Genomic DNA, 21,896 nt, shown 5'->3' on the forward strand with positions numbered 1-21,896 from the left:
TTTCAATGTTCTGAGTTTTCAATGTTTTGAATTTAGATGTTGAGTTTTAGATGTTTTGAATGGTAATCATATATGTATATATGCGTGTCTAGATATATATATATATATATATATATATATATAGACACATAATATATGTATTATATATATATATATATATATATACACACACATACATATCTATATGGGATACGTAATCTCGAACTTTTGAAATGCCGAATTTCAAAAGATCGAGACTATATAGCAGAAACCCCTTAATACCGAAAATACACAAGCGCGAATCTGAAAATCCCGAAAGTACAACACACATACAGCACACACATACACAATGCTTCCCCCCCACAATCAAACATATTATCCTACACTACAGATAAGCAGGGAGACAAGCCCCCCCCGCACCCGCTATGTGGGGAGGCTGTGCCCCCCACCCCCCTACTTTAATATTCTAACTCCGAGATTGCACAGACACACAAGGCAAACTCACACCCACAAGTTACAGTCACACACACACACACACACACACACACCACAGTCAACACACACTAAAGCCCCTCAACAAACACACACACTTACCTGAACCGCAACACCAAAAGCGCTAATTCAATATCTCCAAACAGAGGGATTTTGAATTTCACGCTTCTGGTCTTTCGGTATTCCGGGTTTTGGCTATATAGTTTCGAGCTTTTGAAATTCAGTATTTCAAAAGTTCGAGATTATGTAGTGATCTCATATATATATATATATATATATATATATATATATATATATATATATATATATATATATATATATATATTAAAATTACTTTTTTTTGTGATATAAAAAAATGAGACCACTGTAAATCATTTCAAATCTTTTCCCACATTTAATGTGACCTATTAACCTGTACAATTCAATTGAAAAACAAACAAATCTATTAGGGGGAATAAAACATGTAATAAGGTAGTTTCTTAAGTGTGGACACCCTTAAACTGCTACTTTATTGAAGCAGCTTTTGATTTAATTACAGCATTCGGTCTTCTTGGCTAGAAGTCCATCAGCAAGGCACATCTTGACTTGGCAATATTTGCACACACTTCCTTGCAAAAGTGCTCCAACTCTGTCAGTTTGCGAGGGCATCTCTTGTGCACAGCCCTCTTCAGGTCAACCCACAGATTTTCTACTGTATTTATGTCTGGGCTCTGGCTGCGCCATTCCAAAACTTTAACTTTCTTCTGGTGAAGCCATTCTTTTGTTGATTTGGATGTATGCTTGGGGTCATTTTCATGCTGAAAGGTGAAATTCCTCTTCATCTTTCTATCAGACGCCTGAAGGTTTTTGGGCCAAATGTGACTGGTATTTGTAAGTGTCCATAATTCCCTTCACCTTGACTAAAGCCCCAGTTCAAACTGAAAAGCAACTCTAAAGCATGATACTGCCACCACCATGCTTCACCGTGGGAATGGTGTTCTTTTGGTGGGTTTTTGCACCAAACGCATCTTTTGGAATTGTGGCCAAAAAGTTCAACCTTGGTCTCATCAGACCATAACACATTTTCCCACATGCATTTGGGAGACTTGATGCATTGTTTTGCAAATTGGAGCCGGGCCTGAATATTTGTGTGTGTAAAAAAAGGCTTCCGTCTTGCAACCCTACCCCATAGTCCAGACATATGGAGACTACGGGAGATTGTTGTCACATGTAGTACACACTCCGTACTTGCCATAAATTCCTGCAGCTCCTTCAGTGTTGATGTAAGTCTCAACAGCCTCCCTGACAAGTTTTTTTCTTTTCATCAATTTTGGACGGATGTCCAGTTCTTTGCAATGTCACTATTGTCTCATATTTTCTCCACTTTTTGATGATTGTCTTCACTGTGTTCCATTGTATATACACAGCTGTGAAATTTTTTGGTACCCTTCTCCTGACCTTTCAACAATGAGATCCCTTTGATGCTTTGTAAGCTCTTTGCGAACCATGGCTTTTGCTGTAGAAGGCAACAGAGTAAATATCAAGAAAATCGTACTAGGACAGCTGAACTTGATCTGAGGTTAATCAGAGTCTCTTTAATTGATGGCAGGTGTGTACCCAAGACGATGGAATGCTGTAATTAAATCAAAAGGTGCTTCAACAAAGTATTAGTTTAAGGGTGTGCACACTTATGCAACCAGCTTACTGTATATGTTTTCTTATTTTTTTATATTTTTCCCCCTAACAGGTTTGTTTTTCAACTGAATTGCATACGCTACAGGTCACATTAAAGGTGGGAGAATTTTTGAAATGATTTATTGTGGTCTCATTTTTTTCATATCACAAAAAACTATCATTTTAACAGAGGAGTGTAAACTTTTTATATCCACTGCGTGTATATATATATATATATATATATATATATATATATATATAGATATATATATATACATATACATACATACATATATAGATACATATATATATATATATATATATATACAGATATATATATATACATATACATATATATACATATATATATATATATATATATATATATATACACACATATATATATATATATATATATATATATATATATATATATATATATATATATACACACACACACACATATATATATATATATATATATATATATATACACACACATATATATATATATATATATATATACATATACACACACACACACACACACACACACACGTGGTTTTGATGAGCACATTGTGAAGACCATGCTAGGGAGTTTATCTCTAACCTCCTTATCCTCAACCATACTGATAAATTACATCTGTATGATAAAATGACACCTTAGTTCTGGTCATGTGACTAACAAGATTACCTACCCTTAATACAAACACTAAAATAAAGTAAACCTCCCCCCTCAAGTGATCTAATGTGTGAATATCTTTCTTCAGGGAAACACATGTGCTTTGGCCAGTTTTGTACAACTTTTAAATTGCTGACATAGCTTAAGGGTACTTATCTAAAAGAAAGAAAGAAAAATCTAAGTGCTAATCACTTGCTGTTCGTCTTGTGCTGGACCAAGAGGATGTTGAGTAATTTCCATGCTCCTTTTTAATACAGAAATATTAAATATCATGACTGTAAGCAACAGTGCTATAAATCCCTAGCTGCTGCACTGAGGCATACATGTATCCTAGAAGCCAGAGTCTTTCCCTGAGCTGTATCCTATATAGTCTGAATGTATTTTAATGAACTGGAGACTCCGTTTAGCAACAATGGCAATCATGGCCCGTCAAAACGTGCAAGTACCCAACATATTCATGCATGGCCCATCCTTGGAGATTTTAATTTGCAAAATATAAGGAGATGATAATTACCACTGGAATGCAGGGCTAGCCTTAAGAGCCTCACAGATCAAAATCCTATTGAGCACCATGAACCAAAAAGAACATTCCCATTTCTCAGATACAGTGGGACTTGGAGGCAGAGTATTACCACTTTTTTTTTTGGGGGGGGGGTGAAGGGTGCAGAGGTCTGCTTGCCCCCTTTGAAAACCTGGGATAAAATATGTGGAGGTGGTTCATCTGAGTTCAGCACTTTTTTGATCTGCTGTTGACCAACTTTGTTCTGCAATTTCCTGCAATCAACTCAAAACCTCTTGGAACTCTTAGCACCTTCTAAAGAATGGACCTAAACTGGTCATCAGTTTTTTTGGCAAGGACCATGGCAGCTCTAGGGTACGCACTAGGCTACAAGGATGATTGTCCATCCCAGCAACTTTGCTTTCTGTAAAAATCTGGGTATTAGAGAAATTGGGGGAAATGCGTAGAGGAGACCCGGGTGCTAATCGTGGACAAGAGCATCCCTTGGGGAGTGACTTGGCATGGGAATCAGGGCAAAATAGCTTCGGCATTTGTTGTTGATATGACTGGCAAACAGGTCGCAGGAAGGCTGGCCCCAATTGCAGAAAATCCTGTCCGCACAGTCTCTTGCTTTAGGGACCATTCGTGGGGCAATAAAATTGCCCTGCTCAGTTTGTCCACTATGACGCTGGATTTGCCCTGGATGCGCATTGCTAAGCACTGGGATGACACTGCCCTACTGCCATATCCTGAGGGCTTCTCGGCAAAGGGGATAAGACTTGATCACACCTTGCTTGTTCAGGTACCAGACCACTGACATGTTGTCTGTCTGTATTGCAATTTTTCCTAGAGGAAGAGAGTCCTGAAAGTATTGCAACGCTAGAAGTACTGCTCTCATCTCCAGGACGTTGATATGCAGATGTGATTCTTGATCTGTCCATGTGCCTTGGGCAGTCTTTCCCTGAAAAAGCTGCCCACGCCCTATCAGGGAAGTGTCCGTGGTCACAGTGGCAACTGGAGGAGGTAGCATGAAAGGACGTCCTACTGTGGCATGAAGAGACATCAACCATCACTGAAAATCCTTCTTGCAGGAATTTATCAGGATCGTGTGACTCATTGGAAGTTCTTGGTAAGACCACTTCGTGAACAGAAGCCATTGAAGGATTCTCCTATGCATCCTTGCTAACGGGATTGCCAAGATAGCTGCTGCCATCAATCCTAGTACTTTCAATACCTCTGCAGCTGGTGCTCTGTTCTTTGATATCAAGGATGTGATGTGTTGGCGAAGAATTCAAATCCTTTCTGGTGGAAGACGAAGAGTGGTGGTTGACGTGTCAAATTCTGTCCCTATAAAAACGATATGATGCAATGGCAACAAGGCAGACTTTTCGAAGTTGTCTGTAATGCCTAGCCGATCGCAGTGTGTCAGAGTAGCCTCTCTCGCTTGAAGAAGTTGATGCCTGGTGGTGGAGGTAAGGACCCAATCGTCCAAATACATTAACACCTGGAATCCTAGACGCCTCAGATGAGCCATGACTACTGCCATGAACTTGGTGAACACACTGGGGGCTGTAGTGACACCAAAGGGCAGAGCTCGGAATTGATAATGATTGGCTCCCAGCTGGAAACAGGTGATCCCTGGATGGTCTGGCCATCTTTGTGTGGTAGTACGCATCCTTGAGATCGATAGAGCACATCCAATTGTCCTTCCCTAAAAAGGGAAGTATGGACTGTAGTGTGACCATTCGGAACTTCTCTCTTCTTTTTTTAGTCTGCTGAGATCCAAAATGGGTCTCCAGTCCCCCGTTTTCTTTGGAACCAGTAAGAATCTTGACTAAGTTCCGAATCTTGTTTGGTCTGCCAGGACTGGTTAGATGACTTTTTCTACCAATCGGCGTACCCTCTATTGTTGCTTGTCCCCTGTAACTGGGTGGAACGTCCAGGATTTTTTTGACAGGAAGGGGCTGGGCGGAGAACGGTATGAAATATCCTCTGGAAATTATACTTTGTACCCAAATGTCGTTTGTTATATGTAGCCAGGCTTCTGGGTACAATGACAAGCGACCCTCAACTGCCTCCAGAGTAGGACAGCTGGGCCTCCCTTCAGGAGCACTGGTAGGACTGACCAGAGAAATGATTTGTCACCCTGCTGTTGCGGGCCCCCTCTGCCACGAGGGTGGTGCCTTCCATTGTAACCCCCTCCTGTGCCTCTGGAGGGGGGCTCTCCACGTGAGTCTTTAAAGGCTCCTTGGGCTTTCCGGAAACACATCTTTCCTCCCCTCTGACCTTTAGAAAAGGGTCGAGTGGGGGTGGAAAAACGAATTCCAACGGCAGACAGAGTCTTTCCCTCTTGTTCACACCTGGTCAAAGTCTCCTTCACCTTTGGCCCAAACAAGGATGAGCCATCAAACGGGGTATTTGTAAAGGAAGACTTGAAGGGTTCCGCGAAGGAACACAGTCGCATCCAGGCATGCCTACGAAGAGCAATTCCTGTACCTGCAGCTCTACTCGAATCATCAGCTGCGTAAGATACGAGACAGATGGATGAGTTGACTATCGAATTAAGGGTAGCGAGCTGGGTGGCAACTTTGTCAGATACGCTCGTAGCTACAGCACCCTGAAGAGCATCTCCCAACTCCTTAAGGAGATCTCTCTGCAGTCTGGTGAAATGGGTCAAGTAGTTCAGTGATCTGAGTGAGAAAGTTGAACTAAACATGCATTTCCCATATCTATCCATGATCCTAGATTCTCTGTTAGGAGGATGGATAGATGAGGAAGTCTCAGACATTACCTTTTTGGTGGCTGCCGCCACCACCATGGCATCAACAGGGACTCCCTTGGTCAAAAAGGACTTAATCTACGGGGGCAGAAATAAACTTATTAGGCCTCCTAGGAGCAGGTACAATAGATTCTGGTGACTCCCACGCCCTACGAGAGACCAGATCCATAAGATCATCGTAGGGCGGAGACACCCAAGAGGTGGAAGGTTGAGACCCGAATGCCTTCAGGAGAACTGACTCATCCTCAGTAGGGCTCTTGGACTGCCAATCTCTCCACAAAGGAGATGTCCTCAGAGGGGGGATCTAGGGGACCCTTCTGATTCATCCAAGTCAGTGTCTGATGTGAGAGACTCCGGTAGGGAGTCCAAATGCCTCCTCTTAAATGATCTCTTTCTGGGGACTTCTTCAGGGGGAACTTCTGGAGAGGTCTCAGAAGAGCAGAGAGTGCCCTGTGGGGCTACCTGAGGCTCTGGGTCTCTACGCTTGGGATGACCGGAGGAAACAAACTGACACAGGCACTTTAGGGGAGGAAGAGGCAAGACCTTGAGATGAGGAAGTCTTAGGAGACAACACTCGCCTCATGGCTTCGAATGCACTACGGCTCCGATGAGGAGTAGTAGACTGATCTGAAGGAGCAGCGATCCCCTCCTGCACTGAAGCCGTGGGCTCAGAGCCTAAGGTAGGAGCCGAGCTCACCAGAGCCGAAGCCCCGAGAGGAAGAGTTGGCACTGACAAGTCGGTGCAACTGTCCTCCCCGGACCCGACCGGAGAGTGTCGGCTCCTAGAGTCCCCGGTCGGCACTGAGAATGTCCAAGCAGATGTAACCGACACTGGAGCAGGTGTCGGCTCCAAGGGATCCACAATCATCAGGTCGGCCTCCTCCGGCTCCGAAGGTCCGGTATGGCTCGGAGGAGCAAGCAATTCACGAGTAATGGTCTTCGGCTCAGACGGCTGGGTCTGAGCCAACAGCAATTCAGCTAGGACTGGTGCCTTTAAGAGTTTCTGAACCAGCCGGTCCATATCCAGATCGGACAGGCTGACAGAACACCTGGAAGAGTTAACAGATGGAGCCAACTGGAGCAGTAGAGAGGGAGGTTTTTCGGCAAATGGTTCCAGAGCAGTGCCCCGGTTCCGAAAAGAACAGACTGTTGGCTTCGAAGTCAGTGGAGCCGAAGTCACAACACTTTCTGACTTTTTCCTATCTTTGTCCTGGATTCTGAGGAAGATTTGGACGATTTGCTGGCCCCATCCTGGTCAGACAATGCCTCTGAGAAAGGGTGTTTGATAATACCCCTATCAATTAACTTCCTCTTCCTTTCTGCAAGCACTCTAGTAGAAAAGGAATGGTAGATACTGCATGACTCCTGCAGGTGCACCTCACACCAACAGTAAACACTGCACATGGGCATCTGTAACAGACATCTTCTGTCCGCAGTCTGGGCATTTTTAAACCCAGACTTTGGATGTTTTTCCTTCTCTTCAGACATAGTACTAACTACTATTCACAAAATCCAAATAAACACACTATTTAACTATAAGATAGTTAAAGTTAGAGAGGAAAGCTAACTACACACAGTACACACAGCCCAAAAAGGCAACTAGTAACAACTAATTAGCTATATAATGTTAAATAGGACTAAAGCAATCCAATATAAAAAACCCCAAAAGGGTAACTAACAACTGTAAGAAAGGGCCCAAGGCCAAAAGGTCGAAGGCAATCAAAAGATTTTACTGGGAAAGGGGAGAAAAACAGAAAACAACTGCTAACTAGATAATATATAGTTTTAGTAGTAAAATATATAAAATTGAAATATAAAACTTGCTGAAAGTTGAAAACTCCCAATAATAGTCTCGAGCAACGCTGGAAACCAAGAGATCCGTGCAGCGGCAAACTAGATCTGAGGTAATTCCAGCAGTGCATTGTGGGATAAGGGGTTGGGTCTCGAGCTACTGGAGAACTTTCAGCTTGCTAGTCGGCTGTGTCGGAGCCGAGGATCGGCTCCGAACCCATCAGTGAAGAATGAATGGCGAGATTAAACAACTCCACATGTTTTTTTGCCAAGGACCATGGCAGCTCTTTGGTATGGGGCAGACCCAATGCAACTGAAAGCACAGTGGAAATGTCAGAAGCCAGAGATGACATCTCCTACCTTTTCATTTTCTCCTGAATGTTAAAGTATTCTGATGATAGGAGCTGATCCCAATCAAAAGAATCCAGGAAACAGCTTCTTAGATTACATTTTAGGTGCTATTCTTCTCTAATACCATCTGAAATTATCCTGGAACTGAATGAGACAGGACTTCAGCATACCTAGGGATAGTATGTTTTAAAAACAAACCTCTTTTGAAAATGTTAGTGAAGACTGGGATAGAGTTTTTGTGGCATCAAAGAGTGAAGCAGATGGAGCCTCTTTAGGGAGTACCTCTACCTCACTATAGCTGTCTGAGCACTGCAGGAGGGATTAAATAAAGAACTGATGTTAAAATCCAGATGGTCTTCATCACGTTACCCACTACTTGTACAGCAACGGGTGAAGTCACATATTTCTAGCTAGGAAGAGTAAGAGGTAACCTGAGGCTTAGGGCCTCAAGACTAAAATGAAAGCAATGAATATTTTGATGATCCTGCCAGAGCCTTGCAACACGACTAGGAAGAAGAATCCCTACAATTCAACAAACCTACTTGGAACTTTTGGAGGTTTTCTGCCTAGATCTTGAATGGAATGGCCACACTTCCTTGTCAAGAATGCCCTTGTTAATGCTACTTTTTAAAATTCTTTAACTTCAAAAGTTTTAAGCACCTTATAAGCTTCTTCCAATTAGTCAGAATTGTACGGTTGAATTCAAATGACTAGGTCATGACCAGCCCAGGTGGTACAGGCAACCACCCTGGGGACGATCTGTTTAGTGACATTTATGCCAAATAAACAGGATCTGGAAGGAAACTTTTGCATTTCCATTTCAATCATTTTTTTTTCTTCAACACTGAAAATGCTGAAATATATACATATTTGATAAGAAAAAACAAAGGCCAATCTCTGCTTGACTTCAATTATGAACAAAAGAAAACTGAAGGCTTTTATGGACAAGTACTTCACATAGCCCTCTTCAAATTATGTTACTGAGGACGCTTCCAGGGTTAAGTTAAGAGTGAGATGAATAGGACTTTGCATTAACAACTTTCCTACCAAAAAGAAATAAGGCATAAAGACTTGCTGGTTTTATACTGTTCCAACACGTTCTCGATATACTTTTCTGTTGAATTAAAACAAATTACAATCTTACATATAATTTTGCTGAATTTTTTTCTTTCTGTAGCTGTTCATCATGCTTCAGAAACTAAAGTGTTGTGTTTTTATATTACTTAATTGGCTGTAAGTAAACTTCTGTGGGTTATGCACTGCACTACAAGTTTTTTGTTTACAGAATGCTAGCATCAATGTACAATTCTCTTTCCAAAATGTACTTGCTCGTATGTTACTCACAAAGACAACAAACTCTCGTGGTGCAGTGTTGATTGATCCCATAGGAGATACAGCTTTAGAAATATGTTCCAGAGTGACTGCTGTTGGAATGACCTCTGCAGAAAGCTGAATCACGACAAAACCCTGAGTCCCACGAAATGCCCAACAGTTTCCTGGGTGAACATCTGGCTGGAAATATAAAATAAGTGACACGTAGTTAGAAATCAATATGAAGTATAATAACAAGTTATGTACCTACCATAACATTCCATGTTAGTTGTCTTCTTCTCGCCTTCTTTCTTGCTGGATGGGTTCGGAGCCGATCTTTAGCTCCGACTCGGCCAATACTAATGCTCGAGAGCTAATTCCACTGGCTCGAGGCTCCCCTATATCCCACAATGCTAGGCGGTAACTACTCAGATCTCGTTTGATAGCTAAACCAAGCAGTTCTGGTCTCCACAGTATGGAGAAAAAAGAACCCACTTCTATATAAACCTGAATGTAAGCTATCACAAACATAAAAGGGGGAATAGAGGTGGTAGAACATGTGGGAAGGAAACTCCAAAGGAAGATCCCAAAATTTCCTATCGGTCTGTCCAGGCTAGGGGGAAGGAGGGTGGGAGACAAGAAAGAAGGCAAGAAGACAACTAACATGGAACGTTATGGTAGGTACATAACTTCTTAATGTTAAGTTGTCAATCTCGCCTTCATTCTTGTTGGATGGGACTGCGTCCCTAGCACCTTATTCCGGGTGGCCTATCAAAACAGACTCTTGAGAACAGTGGAACCAAAGCTGGCACGGTTTTTGGAGGCCATATCCAATTTGTAATGTAAAATGAAGAAATGAGGAGAAGCCCAAGTGGCTGCTGCACAAATGGAATCTATTGGCAGCCTGTCCTGAAAAGCTACAGATGTAGCTAATGCCCTAGTTGAATGAGCTCTAGGTCTTTAAGACAGTTTTTGATATCTGATTTCATAGATGAAGGTAATTATAGAGGTAAGCCATCTTGAAAGGGACACCTTAGTAACTGGAAGGCCCAATTTCCCTTCCGCATAAGACAGGAAAAGTTGATCAGATTTCCTGAACTGTTTAGTCCTGTCTAAATAATATCTAAGTTGGCGGTGAACATCTAGAAAATGTAACTTTTGTTCCGACCTGTTGGAATAGTCAGGGAAGAAGATGGGGAGATCAATCGTTTGGTTCAGATTTGTCTCAGAGGAAACTTTAGGTAGGAAGGACGGATTAGTCCGGAGCGACACCCTATCTTTGTGGAAAACTAAGTAAGGAGGACGACTGCACAGAGCATGAAGTTCAGATACCCTTCTAGCTGAAGTTATGGCTACTAGAAAAAGTGTTTTCCATGAGAGCAGCTTAAGAGGGCATGAAGCCGCTGGTTCAAAAGGGGGGGGGGGATCAAGGACGCCAGAACCAAATTCAAGTCCCATTGAGTTGGGGGATCTTTGATTGGGGGCTTGAGCAGAAAAACACCTCTTAAAAAGGCTTTGCAGAGCTTATGGGACATGATACTGGAGTCTGAGACTCCTACATGAAAATTAGATATAGCAGCTAGTTGTACTCTAATGGTAGATGAAGAGGAGCCTAAATGGAAGAGCTCTGCCAGAAAGTCTAGGATAGACTGGATAGGTGCAGTGAAGGGGTCTATTTTTTGATGCTGCCCAGAAGGAAAAACGTTTCCACTTACTATTTTAAATCTTCCTGGTAGAAGATTTGTGAGAGGCTATCAGGATGTTACGGACCGAATGAGAGATTAAGGGAAGCCTGGCTAGGGTAGGAATTGGAGAAACCACGCTGTGAGGTTGAGAGAATGAAGGGAGTGGTGCAGCTGGCCCGACTGGTGGGTCAACAGATCTGGCACCGGGTCCAGATGCCAAGGCTGCTCCAACAGGTAATGATGGAGGAACGGAAACCATATCTGTCGAGGCCAGTAAGGGGCAATGAGGATCATTGCAACTCTCAAGGCGATAGCTTTCTGAATTAATTGAGATATCAGTGGAAAAGGGGGAAAAGCATACAGAAGTCCCCGGGGCCAATCGTGGACTAGAGCGTCTCTGGTGGGATGGCCTGGTAACGGGAAGAGAGTGAAGAAGTCGTGACACTTGCTGTTTTTGGGAGTAGCAAAAAGATTGCAGCAAGGCTGGCCCCATCTTTGGAAGACTTCTTCCAGCACCAATTTCTTCAGAGACCACTCGTGGGGCATGAGAATGGCCCTGCTCAACCTGTCCGCAATCACGTTGGACTCCCCGGGAATGTGCGTTGCTATCAGAAAACGCTGAGAAGAAATCGCCCACTGCCAAAGTCTGAGTGCCTCTCGACATAAGGGGTAGGATCTGGTTCCGCCCTGTTTGTTGATGTACCACACTACGGACATGTTGCCCGTCTGAATTGCAATAGTCCCTGTGGGAAGAGAGTCCTGAAGGGCTTGCAACGCTAAAAGCGCTGCTCTCATCTCTAAGACATTTATGTGCAAGTGGCACTCGAAAGGTTGCCACGTGCCCTGGACTGTCCTGCCCTGATAATGCCCCCCCACCTGATCAGGGAGGCGTCCATTGTCACTGTGGCGACTGGGGGGGGGGGAATGAAAGGTCTGCCTTGGAGAACTTGAGGTGATGTGATCCACCAAGACAGGTGATTCTTGCATGACTGAGTTATTAATATGATGTGAGACCTCGGGAGCTGTTGGAAGGACCATTGAGTAAACAGCATCCATTGGAGGATCCTCATGTGGAAACGAGCTAAGGGGAGAAGGGTGATAGTAGCTGCCATGAGTCCTAATACCTTCAAGACTACCCTGGCTTTGACCTTGTTGCATTGTAATAGAAGGTAAACTTGTTTGCGGATATCTAACACTTTTTGCTCTGTAAGTCTGGCGGAAAGATTGAGTGTGTCTAAGGTGGCGCCTATAAAGGTAATAGATTGACAAGGTGACAAGGCAGATTTTTCGAAATTTATTGAGATGCCTAGAGCTTGGCAAGTTTGGATGGTGAAGTCTCTGGCTAGAAGCAGTTGATGTCTGGTGGTGGCGGTAAGGAGCCAGTCGTCTAAATATGGAAACACCTGGAATCCTTGACGTCTCAAGTGAGCCGCGACCACTGCCATGCATTTGGTAAACACTCGGGGGGCTGTAGTGAGACCAAAGGGCAGGGCTCTGAACTGGTAGTGGCTGGCTCCCAGCCTGAAGCAGAGAAACCTTCTGGAGCGTCTGTGCATTTTGATATGGTAGTAAGCATCCTGAAGGTCTATCGAGCACATCCAATTGTCCTGACCCAAGAAGGGTAGAATGGACTGTAGCGTGACCATCCGGAATTTTGTTTTTTTGATATAATTGTTTAACTTGCTGAGATCCAGTATAGGTCTCCAGTCCCCTGTTTTTTTTGGTACCAAAAAGAATTTGGAGTAGATTCCGGATCCTTGCTGGTCTGCTGGATAGCTCTTTTTGATAGCAGCTTTGATATTTCTAGTGCTGCTTGCTGGGTGGAACGTCTGGAAGGGATCCTTTGGGTTGGGAAGGGATGTGAATAAAGGGAATTTTGTAACCCTCAGATATGATTGACTGTACCCATTTGTCTTGGGTGAGGGAAAGCCAGGCTTTTGGGTACAATGATAATCTTCCCCCGACTGCCTCCGAAAGTGGACAGCCGGGCAGCTCCTCAGGGATGCTGAAAGGGTTTATCAGAGAAAGCTTCTCTGCTACCCTGGTTTTGCGGACCTCCTCTGCCTCTAGGGCGGCGTCTATTATTATTCCCCCCTCTGCCTCTAGAGGGGAATCGACCTTGTGCGTCAGATGAGGCTCCCTGAGGCTTACAGAACCACATTTTTCCTCCCCTCTGACCCTTTGGATAAGGTCTAGAAGGGGTAGAAAAACAGACTCCCACGGCAGAGAGAGTCTTACCTTCCACCTCGCACCTAGTCAATGTATCCTTCACCTGAGGACCAAACAATGTTGAGCCATCAAAGGAGGGAAATGGTGAAGGACACCTTGAAAGGGTCCGCAAAATTGCAAAGCCGCATCCAGACGTGACGTCGTAAAGCTACACCTGTGCCTGCGGCCCTACTCGCCCCATCAGCAGCATATGAGATAAGCCGCATGGAGGAGTTAACAATCGAATTCAGGATTGCCAATTGGGAGTTCATCTGGTCTTGGAACCCCTCAGCTGTTGGATCCTGTATAGCCTCTCACCCATATCTTTGAGCAAATCTCTCTGGGGACGGGTGAAGTGACAAGTAGTTCAGCGACCGCATTGAAAAGGTCGCTGACTAAAACATCCACTTACCTTACCTGTCCCATGGTCCTAGACTCCTTATTAGGAGGATGGACAGGTACCGAAGGATCGGCTAACTCCTTTTTAGTGGCTGCGGCCACCACCATGGCATCAACAGAGACACCTTTTGACAGAAACTCTTTCTCCTTAGGGGCAGTAATAAATTTTGTCGGCCTCCTTGGGGTAGGTTCCACTGAATCAGGGGCCGTCCAAGCCTTCCTTGCCACCACTTCCATAAGGGGGTCAAAGGGAGGAGACACCCAGAAGGTGGAAGGGCGAGAGCCAAACGCCTCAAGGTAAACTGACTCGTCCTCTGAAGGGTTAAGGGCGGGCCAGTTCCCCCTCTGTTTCAGGATTTCAAGGATGTCAGCAAAGGAGACATCCTCAGAGGGGGACCGAGGGGAACCTTCAGATTCCTCCAAGTCAGTGTCAGAGGTGATAGACTCAGGGGAGTCAATGTGCTTCCTCTTGCACTGTCTCTTCCGAGGGGGTTCTCCTACCGGATCAGGAGAGGCCTCGGAAGAGGAGGAAATTCCCAATGGGGAAACCTGAGGAGCTGGCTCTCTGCGGTCTGATACAAGGGGATGGGTAGAAATCACTGCAGGCACTGAAGAGGGAGGAGCTGACGGAGCAGACTGTGGGGTAGACACTGGGTCTAGCACGCTCCGCATGACCTCGAAGGCGCCCTTATCAGGCAAGGCAGGAGGTCCCCGCTCCGAGGAGACAAGGACCCCCCCGGCACCAACAGAGACGGTGCTGAGGCCGATGTCGGAGCCGAACTCACCAGCGCCGACCCTCCGAGAGGGAGAACAGGGTCAGACAAGGGTCCGATGTCACTCGCCCCTCGGAGCCGACGAGGGAAGCCCGGCGCCGAGATCCCTCCAATGAGGAAATCAGAGCAGACAACGGAGCCGAAAGGGAAGGTATCGGCTCCGAAGCACCGACAGCCACGGCTCCGATGAGCCCCGGCTCCGAACTCAAAGGAGTCGGAGGAGGAATAAAATCAGGGATGGAAATAGCAGCTGACTGTTGAGTAAGGCTATGCAGCATTTGGGCCAGTGCCTCAGACTTGAGAAGTCTACTCACCACCCTTTGTAAATCATGGTCGGACAGCCTGGAGGACCGAGAGGAATGAGACCTATGGCTCCGTACTGATAGAAGAGGAGATCCCGGCGCCGAATGGATGGAGCCGATGGAAGGGGACCTAGACCTCTTCTTAGCAGGTGGCTCCGATAAGCCTATCGGAGCCGACTGAGTCTTGCCAACCTCGGCTCCAGCCGGAGCCGAGGTGATGGTATGAGATTTGGAAACATCGGCTCCAGCCGGAGCCGATGTCGAAGCCGATTTAATGCTTCCAGGGGACGGCTCTGAAACTGGAGCAGACGGTCTGGAAGTCTTAGAAGGCTTCCCCGACACAGACTGGGCCTTCAGGCTTTAACAAGCCACGTAATATCAATTTATTTTTGCGTTCCTGCAGGACTCTAGGGCTGAATGCATGGCACATGAGTCCTGCAGGTGCAAAGGTTCCAGGCAATATACACAAGAAGTGTGACCGTCTGACATTTTCTGACAGCACGAATCACACTTCTTGAAGCCTGAGACCTTGGAGTCCTTAGACATCCTAAACTCAGTGTAAAAACACAAGCACAACACACAAACACACTCTTAAACAAAATAAAAATCCAGTCACACTGAAGGACTAGGGGAAGGAGAGGGAGAGGGCCAAAGGCCTAAAAGTTAAGAGGGAATAAAAAGGGATTTCAGACGCTAGAGGGGGACCCGATTTAAACTAATGAAATACTATAAATAAAACTATGGTAAAAGGAAAAAAATAGGGGTTGAAATAGAAGTTTCTAAACAAGAAAACTTACTAACATGCCAGAGCTGGTAGAAGAAGCACCTCGTCAGCTAAGCGGCAAATGAGATCTGGGAAGTTACCGCCTAGCATTGTGGGATATAGGGGAGCCTCGAGCCGGTGGAATTAGCTCTCGAGCTTTAGAATTGGCTGAGTCGGAGCCGAGGATCGGCTCCGAACCCATCCAGCAAGAATGAAGGCGAGACTGACAACTTAACATCAGTTTCTTACCAGTCAGCTGATTATGAAAAGGACTTCCTTGACAGTTTCTTAATTTCCACCCATCAGCACTCTACAAATTTCTGGAAGACCCAATGTTTAGAGATGTTCATGTGCCCATTCAGATGCATGCTCTGATGTAATACAAAAAACACCTAATCTCACCCTTCCCCCAAGCCTACCAGTTTGCCTTTCAGCTAGCATCTTCCTGCAGCAAGAAACAAGGAAGATCTGGCATCAGCACTGCGTACAAACAACATACAGGTTATACTAGCATTATTTACTGGGAAAACATGAAATTCAACAGCTAAATTTGAATGAAAAAATGCCCCATACACAAGGATGGAGGCAGAGCATATATTTGTTTTAAGAATGGCCCTATTGTGGATTCCTGATAATGTAAGAACTTACCTGCTGATCAAGAGCCCTACCAGATGGTCTCTATTTGTGCTGAATCCCAAGCAATATCTAGCAGTGTGGAGGGAATCAGAGGACCAAACAAAAAAGTCAGCAAAGATTGGCAAAGGGCACCAGTGACTAAATGGCCTTTGCACAGAAGTGGCCACTATTCTTGTAGTGGTTCCCGAGTTCACAATTTGCCAGTAGATGGCACACCACCTGACTGAAAGTATAAAGCTCTTGGCAATCTATTTGGAAAAAGGCTACCTGGGAACTGCAAACCCGTGTACCCCACAGCAAATGAGATGAGCAAACAGCTTGTGAACTTGTGTGCTTATTTTATGTAACATCTAACATGTTGATGAAGACAGTGGGTATGAAGGTCTCCTTCCCTGCAAAGACCACAGGGAGCTGAAGCACTATCTCATGAGGAAACCCCTTGCAGGAGAAAATATGCACTAGTCCTTAAGGATGCCAGATGCTTATGAAACATCAGAGACCAGTCCCTACAAAAAGGGCAAGGTTCAACAAGCAGATGTGAAGGCCACAATAAACAGATTTCGACACTGCCAGACAAATGCAAACACAGTGGTATACCTATCAATCACAAAATTCAGGTCCTATAAAGGGAAGGAGTTCCTGAAAAAAAAGGATGGCAATGCAGATCAACTTTAAAGAACTGCTTGACTTGGTATTGGGACACACTCCTATCCTTCATGATGCGTATTAACAGCTGACACCTACACTTTAGTCATACAGAAACCATGATCCAATCACACAGGTGTCTCAGACGTGTCAAGATCACCTTCATGCTGTCTGACTGAAGTGGCACAGGGTACTTAGTATTTTGCTCAGAGAACCATTCTTACTTGGAAAAACAGACCAACCATGTGGAGGGGCTTTCTTGTAACCTCAGTGTCATCTGAATCCCTACTCAGTAATTATGCTGTGCTTAGGGATTCTACACCAAGATCCAGGCTCAGATGTGGCATCACCATCACCGCAGTTGTAGGGATCATATCTAGCATGGACTGGGAAAGTTTTCTGTGTTGCTGGAGCTCTAAGTTCTTAAAACAATGACATCACGGGGTTATGAGAATGTTTTGGTTTTGTCTGAAATTTGAAGAGATAAGAAATCATCAGGAAGAGTGGGAAACCATACAGGAATCTACTATGTTATGGGAAGGAGAAAGTATTCATCATTCTCTCCAATTCCCATGCCCTTTTGAACTCATAATTAGAAAGGAAGACTGCTCTCTCTCTCATGAGCAGCAAACTGGTCAATCAATGGAATGTCCTAATTCTCAGAGACTTAGCAGTAAGTCTACTACCTCATTTAACACCTAGGAACATGAGCCAAAGGAGCACAGCCTCATTGCACAGGGTTGTGATTTACTGCCCCACTGCTTATTTAAATTACCATATGATGGAACTGGCTACCTGAAAGTATGGAGAGAGACCTTAGAAGCAGCTTTGTCTCCAGGATTTTTACAACCATGAAGTCTGAGCCTGGATCCAACTTGTCAGAAGATATCTCATCTTTCTTATCATATACAAACCAAGGGGAGTCATCCACACCAGACGTGAAACTGATTCAGGATGTCTGCAGATCATATCAGTATTTGACCAGTGAGGGGGAACTAGCAACAGCAAACATAATACTGTCAGTGATGTAGACAACTATGGAAAGGCACTAGAAGCAAAAACATGATGCTTCCACTCTACTGGACCCTGATCAGGTCACACATTGAGCCCTGTGTACAATTTTGGAGACCATACAATAAAAGGGATATTAGGTTGCTGGAAGCAATCCAGAGGAAAGATACCAGAAAGGTGCACATGGTGAAAGAGAAAGGCTGTGAACAGGGAAATTACAGTTCTCATTAGAGACTAGAGAAAGAATGGGTTTAGGACACTGATCCATAAGATCACATTACGGAGATAAAAGTGGGGCCCATCCTGAAATGGCAAGAGCATTCAGATGAACTATTTCCTGGAACTCACAGTACTTCTTCATAGGCAAGGTTATGTATCCCTGGAATGGGCTACTGGAAGGGGTGGTAAACAAGAATCTAGAGAGGCATGCAGAACAAAAACAGGTTACAGCCATAACTACATCAACTGGCGCCCTGGGCAGTCACTACAATGGCAGCCCTCCTCAACTCAAATGGGAGGACCAATACTGTCCTCTGGACTGCATAACTGTAGCAACAAGCTTCTAATAGTTCATTGATGTATCTGTATCCAAAAACATTCAAGTAAGCAGCTGTGATATCAGCTGCTTCACTGAATGCCAGTATAGTACTTGCACCTGATCAGGAAATCTACAGCAGGTACAGAAAGAGAATGAGAAGGTAAGGATGCAAAGGAGGCAAATGTTGATGCACTTAAGGGGTAGACTAGAAGCCTCCTTCTGTTATTAAGCAAATATAATATACTGCTGCAGAAAGGAAAGAACACCAAGAGGTTAGTTGGGAAGGTCCACCAATACAATGGGCTTATAGCAAAGGCCCAACACCAGCAGAAGGTCCATGACCATATGGTGGCTCTACAGCCAATAAACTAAGAGTTTAATATAATATTCACATCCTAAGGAGGGGAAATGGCATTATGAAGACAGTGATGGTCATTAAGCTCAGAAATTGCATAACATACTAAGCCTGAGCCTTACAATCTGTCCTCACAGTCAGCAAAGGCCATGATTGCCTGGTAAATCTTCAAAGGACAGAACCTACAATGGAGTGGCCAGCTCTGTACCTATGAAGATTATTCCATTAGAGGTCATCAGATACCTTAATTCCACTTATTAGTGTCCCTCAGGGAGTGCAATGAAGACACCACACTCTGTAGGATTGTACTCAGAAATCCCAGTTTGCTGACAGCCATTCAGTTAAGGAAATATATGAAGAGCTTTCCTCTACAAGGTTTTCCTTATAGCTAACACACCCCCGTAAAGACTTCAGCTGTTGGGGAAAAAATAGCCAAAATATTTTACGTAGTGAAACTGATACCCACTATGTGCCACAAGAGCATCCATGCACCCTGTAGGAGCAAAGGATGAACCTACTGAGAATCATCTATAAAGACTGAAGCCTCTGAGGTCCAGAACAGGATGGAAACTGAATGTCCCCTCTGAGACCAGAAAGAGAGGACAATAAAATCTCGACCTTTCCATAAATGAGACGGCCTCTTTCAGCATAAAAAATGGGCCTGTACATTGCCATGACTTACCGAGTCGCCGTAAGAGTTCTTTCCAAGGGTATATCAATGAGCCAGAAGGCATGGTAGACAGTGACCACCTCCAGAACCCACTGGTCCTTTGAGATGGTTCTCCAATCTGGGGTAAAATCAGATAACTGCCCCTTGGACAGTTCTCCAATGGATTTAAGATTGTGCTGGCAAAGCAGCAAAGTCATTCTTTTAGGTATTTTAGCTCCACACTAGAGCTCAAGAGACAGGTCTGACTTTCCTCGCGTGGTAAGGAGGCATTGTTCTCTTTTAGTGGTAAAATGTTCACACCTTTTCTTTTTTTTTTATGCCACTGACATACTCTTGTAACCTAACCTTAAATTTTCTTTTACTATGTCTTATGTAACAATCCCCATACTCATTTAGCTATATTAACAGTTGCTTTTAATTTACATGTATAATGTCTCCTACATTTAAATTTCATCTTCGTAATACGCTGCATTTTCAGTTATGTACTTGAGAACATTGCATTAGCCCAACAGAAAAGCTCTCTGTGGTATTGCCGTTCATGATAACCACCTGCTTTAAGTGAGATTACCAGCAAGTACCGAATTTGATCCTCTAGAAGCAGTGAAAATAAAGGTGACATGACAGGCCATAGGGTTTTTGCACAGATATTTGAACTCTACGATTATAGCCGATATGCAATTGTATAATGTAGAGTTTACTTGGGTGTGTGGCAGGAGATGACTAACACACCTAAGGCAACAGTGTGCATTATGCATTTATCATACTATTAAGTCTTGCCATATGCAGTACCTGTTGACAGTGCTGTACACTTGAAGACTACACCACCCCATATTAAACAGTAGCTGTAGTCCAGTTTGTAACACTGTAGTCCATGACCAGTACATGCAAACTGGTGGCAGCAGGGGAGCATCTTCCTGCTCCCCTTCATCACACTATTCCCCCAAAAGCCTTCTGATTCTTGGCAACTAACTGTATTCGTGTCACTGGAATCACAGACTAAGCCCAACCTCTCTGAAAATGGACTAGCTCTAGAAAGCAAATTATTTCTTAAGACTCAGTAAGGCAAGAAAAAGCATAAAAACATGGTCATTACTCATCTGCCACCTAAAGTGATGGCAAAATGATGACATTAGCAAGTTCAAATAATTAAATCACATAGACAAAAGGAAGCAAAGTATATTTATCGAATCACTTGTTAAAAGGTTCAGCAGTCTTGTCCTAGAACTCTTTTCAGCAGTGATCTCAGTTGTGTGGCCAAAACAAAAACAAATTGAAGATTAGCAATCCATAATGTAATAATGCAGGAGTAAACAATTAATATAACTAACAATTTATTAATGCAGAAACAAACAAATGTAATATGCATTTACAAACAAAGCATATGCAGCATCTGCAACAGAATAAAAAGCAAAGACGATCACTGGGAGACATTCTGTCTTGAAAAGAAAAAGCTATTATACTGTCAGATGAAGACACAATTCAGTCTTCACTATAAGTCTTGGGGTTGTGGAGGGGTTAAAAGTGTATAACAAAGGCTTCTGATCTACTTCTCTCTGGGAACCTGTACAACTTTCAGCATTTCTTTGCTGACAGAGCTACACTTTTTCCCCAAGCGTGGTCAGTGAACATAGACAGCTTGAACCTTCAGTACATTTTGCTTGTCTGTCCCATGACAGGGGTACAGTGCCAAATTGGCCGAATTGCTGCAGAAAAAAAATGTGGGTTTGTGCTGGACACACCAAACCAAAATGTGCAAATACTGTGGTGGTCTCTGTGTTTATCTTCTGGGACAGTAACATATAATGAAAAGATATTCATATGAAAAACAGCGAGGAATAAAGTTACTTATTAGAAATCTAAGTGAATGTCTGGGGAGCTTCATGCACAGGGAGGAGATCCTGAATGTGACCCAAATGACCTGGGAACAACTAACAATCCAAGAGCTGGAAGAGCCAAAAAGGAAGGGTGGAAATGGAAAGCAGATGTCAATGCACCCACCCTCAGGGAGGGGTGTAGTTTGGCTTGCCACTGCATAGGCACTCAAATTTACACTGGATGCAATGTGAGTATGTCACAGCAACTGGCCTGTTAGAGAAGAAAGAATGTTGCTCAGTGCACACTGCAGCCACAGTCCGTCAGGTGCAACAGCATGCATGTACTTGGAAGGCCAGTAGTGCAGGATGAGGAAGACATGATGTGAGGGGCAGGGGATTTGTGCTTACTAGGAAACCTGGTGGCTGCCTAGTTGAGAGCCTTTTGCAACAAGTTCCTACCTGCAGAGGAACAAAAGGGCTGATTACTCTAGAAAAGACCGATGGCTGGCAGGTAGGAGAGAGAAAAATGTGAACGACACCCATGAATGTCAACAAGCAGA

The 21,896-nt window shown here is 44.1% G+C and overlaps 1 protein-coding gene across 1 annotated transcript in view; it reads right to left on the reverse strand.

Moving 5' to 3' along the window:
* The window catches only part of LOC122801558 (SUN domain-containing protein 2-like), a 500,184-nt gene that overhangs the window by 70,383 nt on the left and 407,905 nt on the right, over positions 1-21,896 (reverse strand). The window contains exon 8 of the mRNA XM_044071033.1: positions 9,571-9,738. Coding sequence (XP_043926968.1) covers positions 9,571-9,738 — 168 coding nt within the window. The remainder of the gene's footprint in view (positions 1-9,570; positions 9,739-21,896) is intronic.

Source organism: Protopterus annectens, chromosome 1.part0 (assembly GCF_019279795.1).
Source record: "Protopterus annectens isolate FY-2018-M chromosome 1.part0, PAN1.0, whole genome shotgun sequence".
Lineage (NCBI taxonomy): Eukaryota > Metazoa > Chordata > Ceratodontiformes > Protopteridae > Protopterus > Protopterus annectens.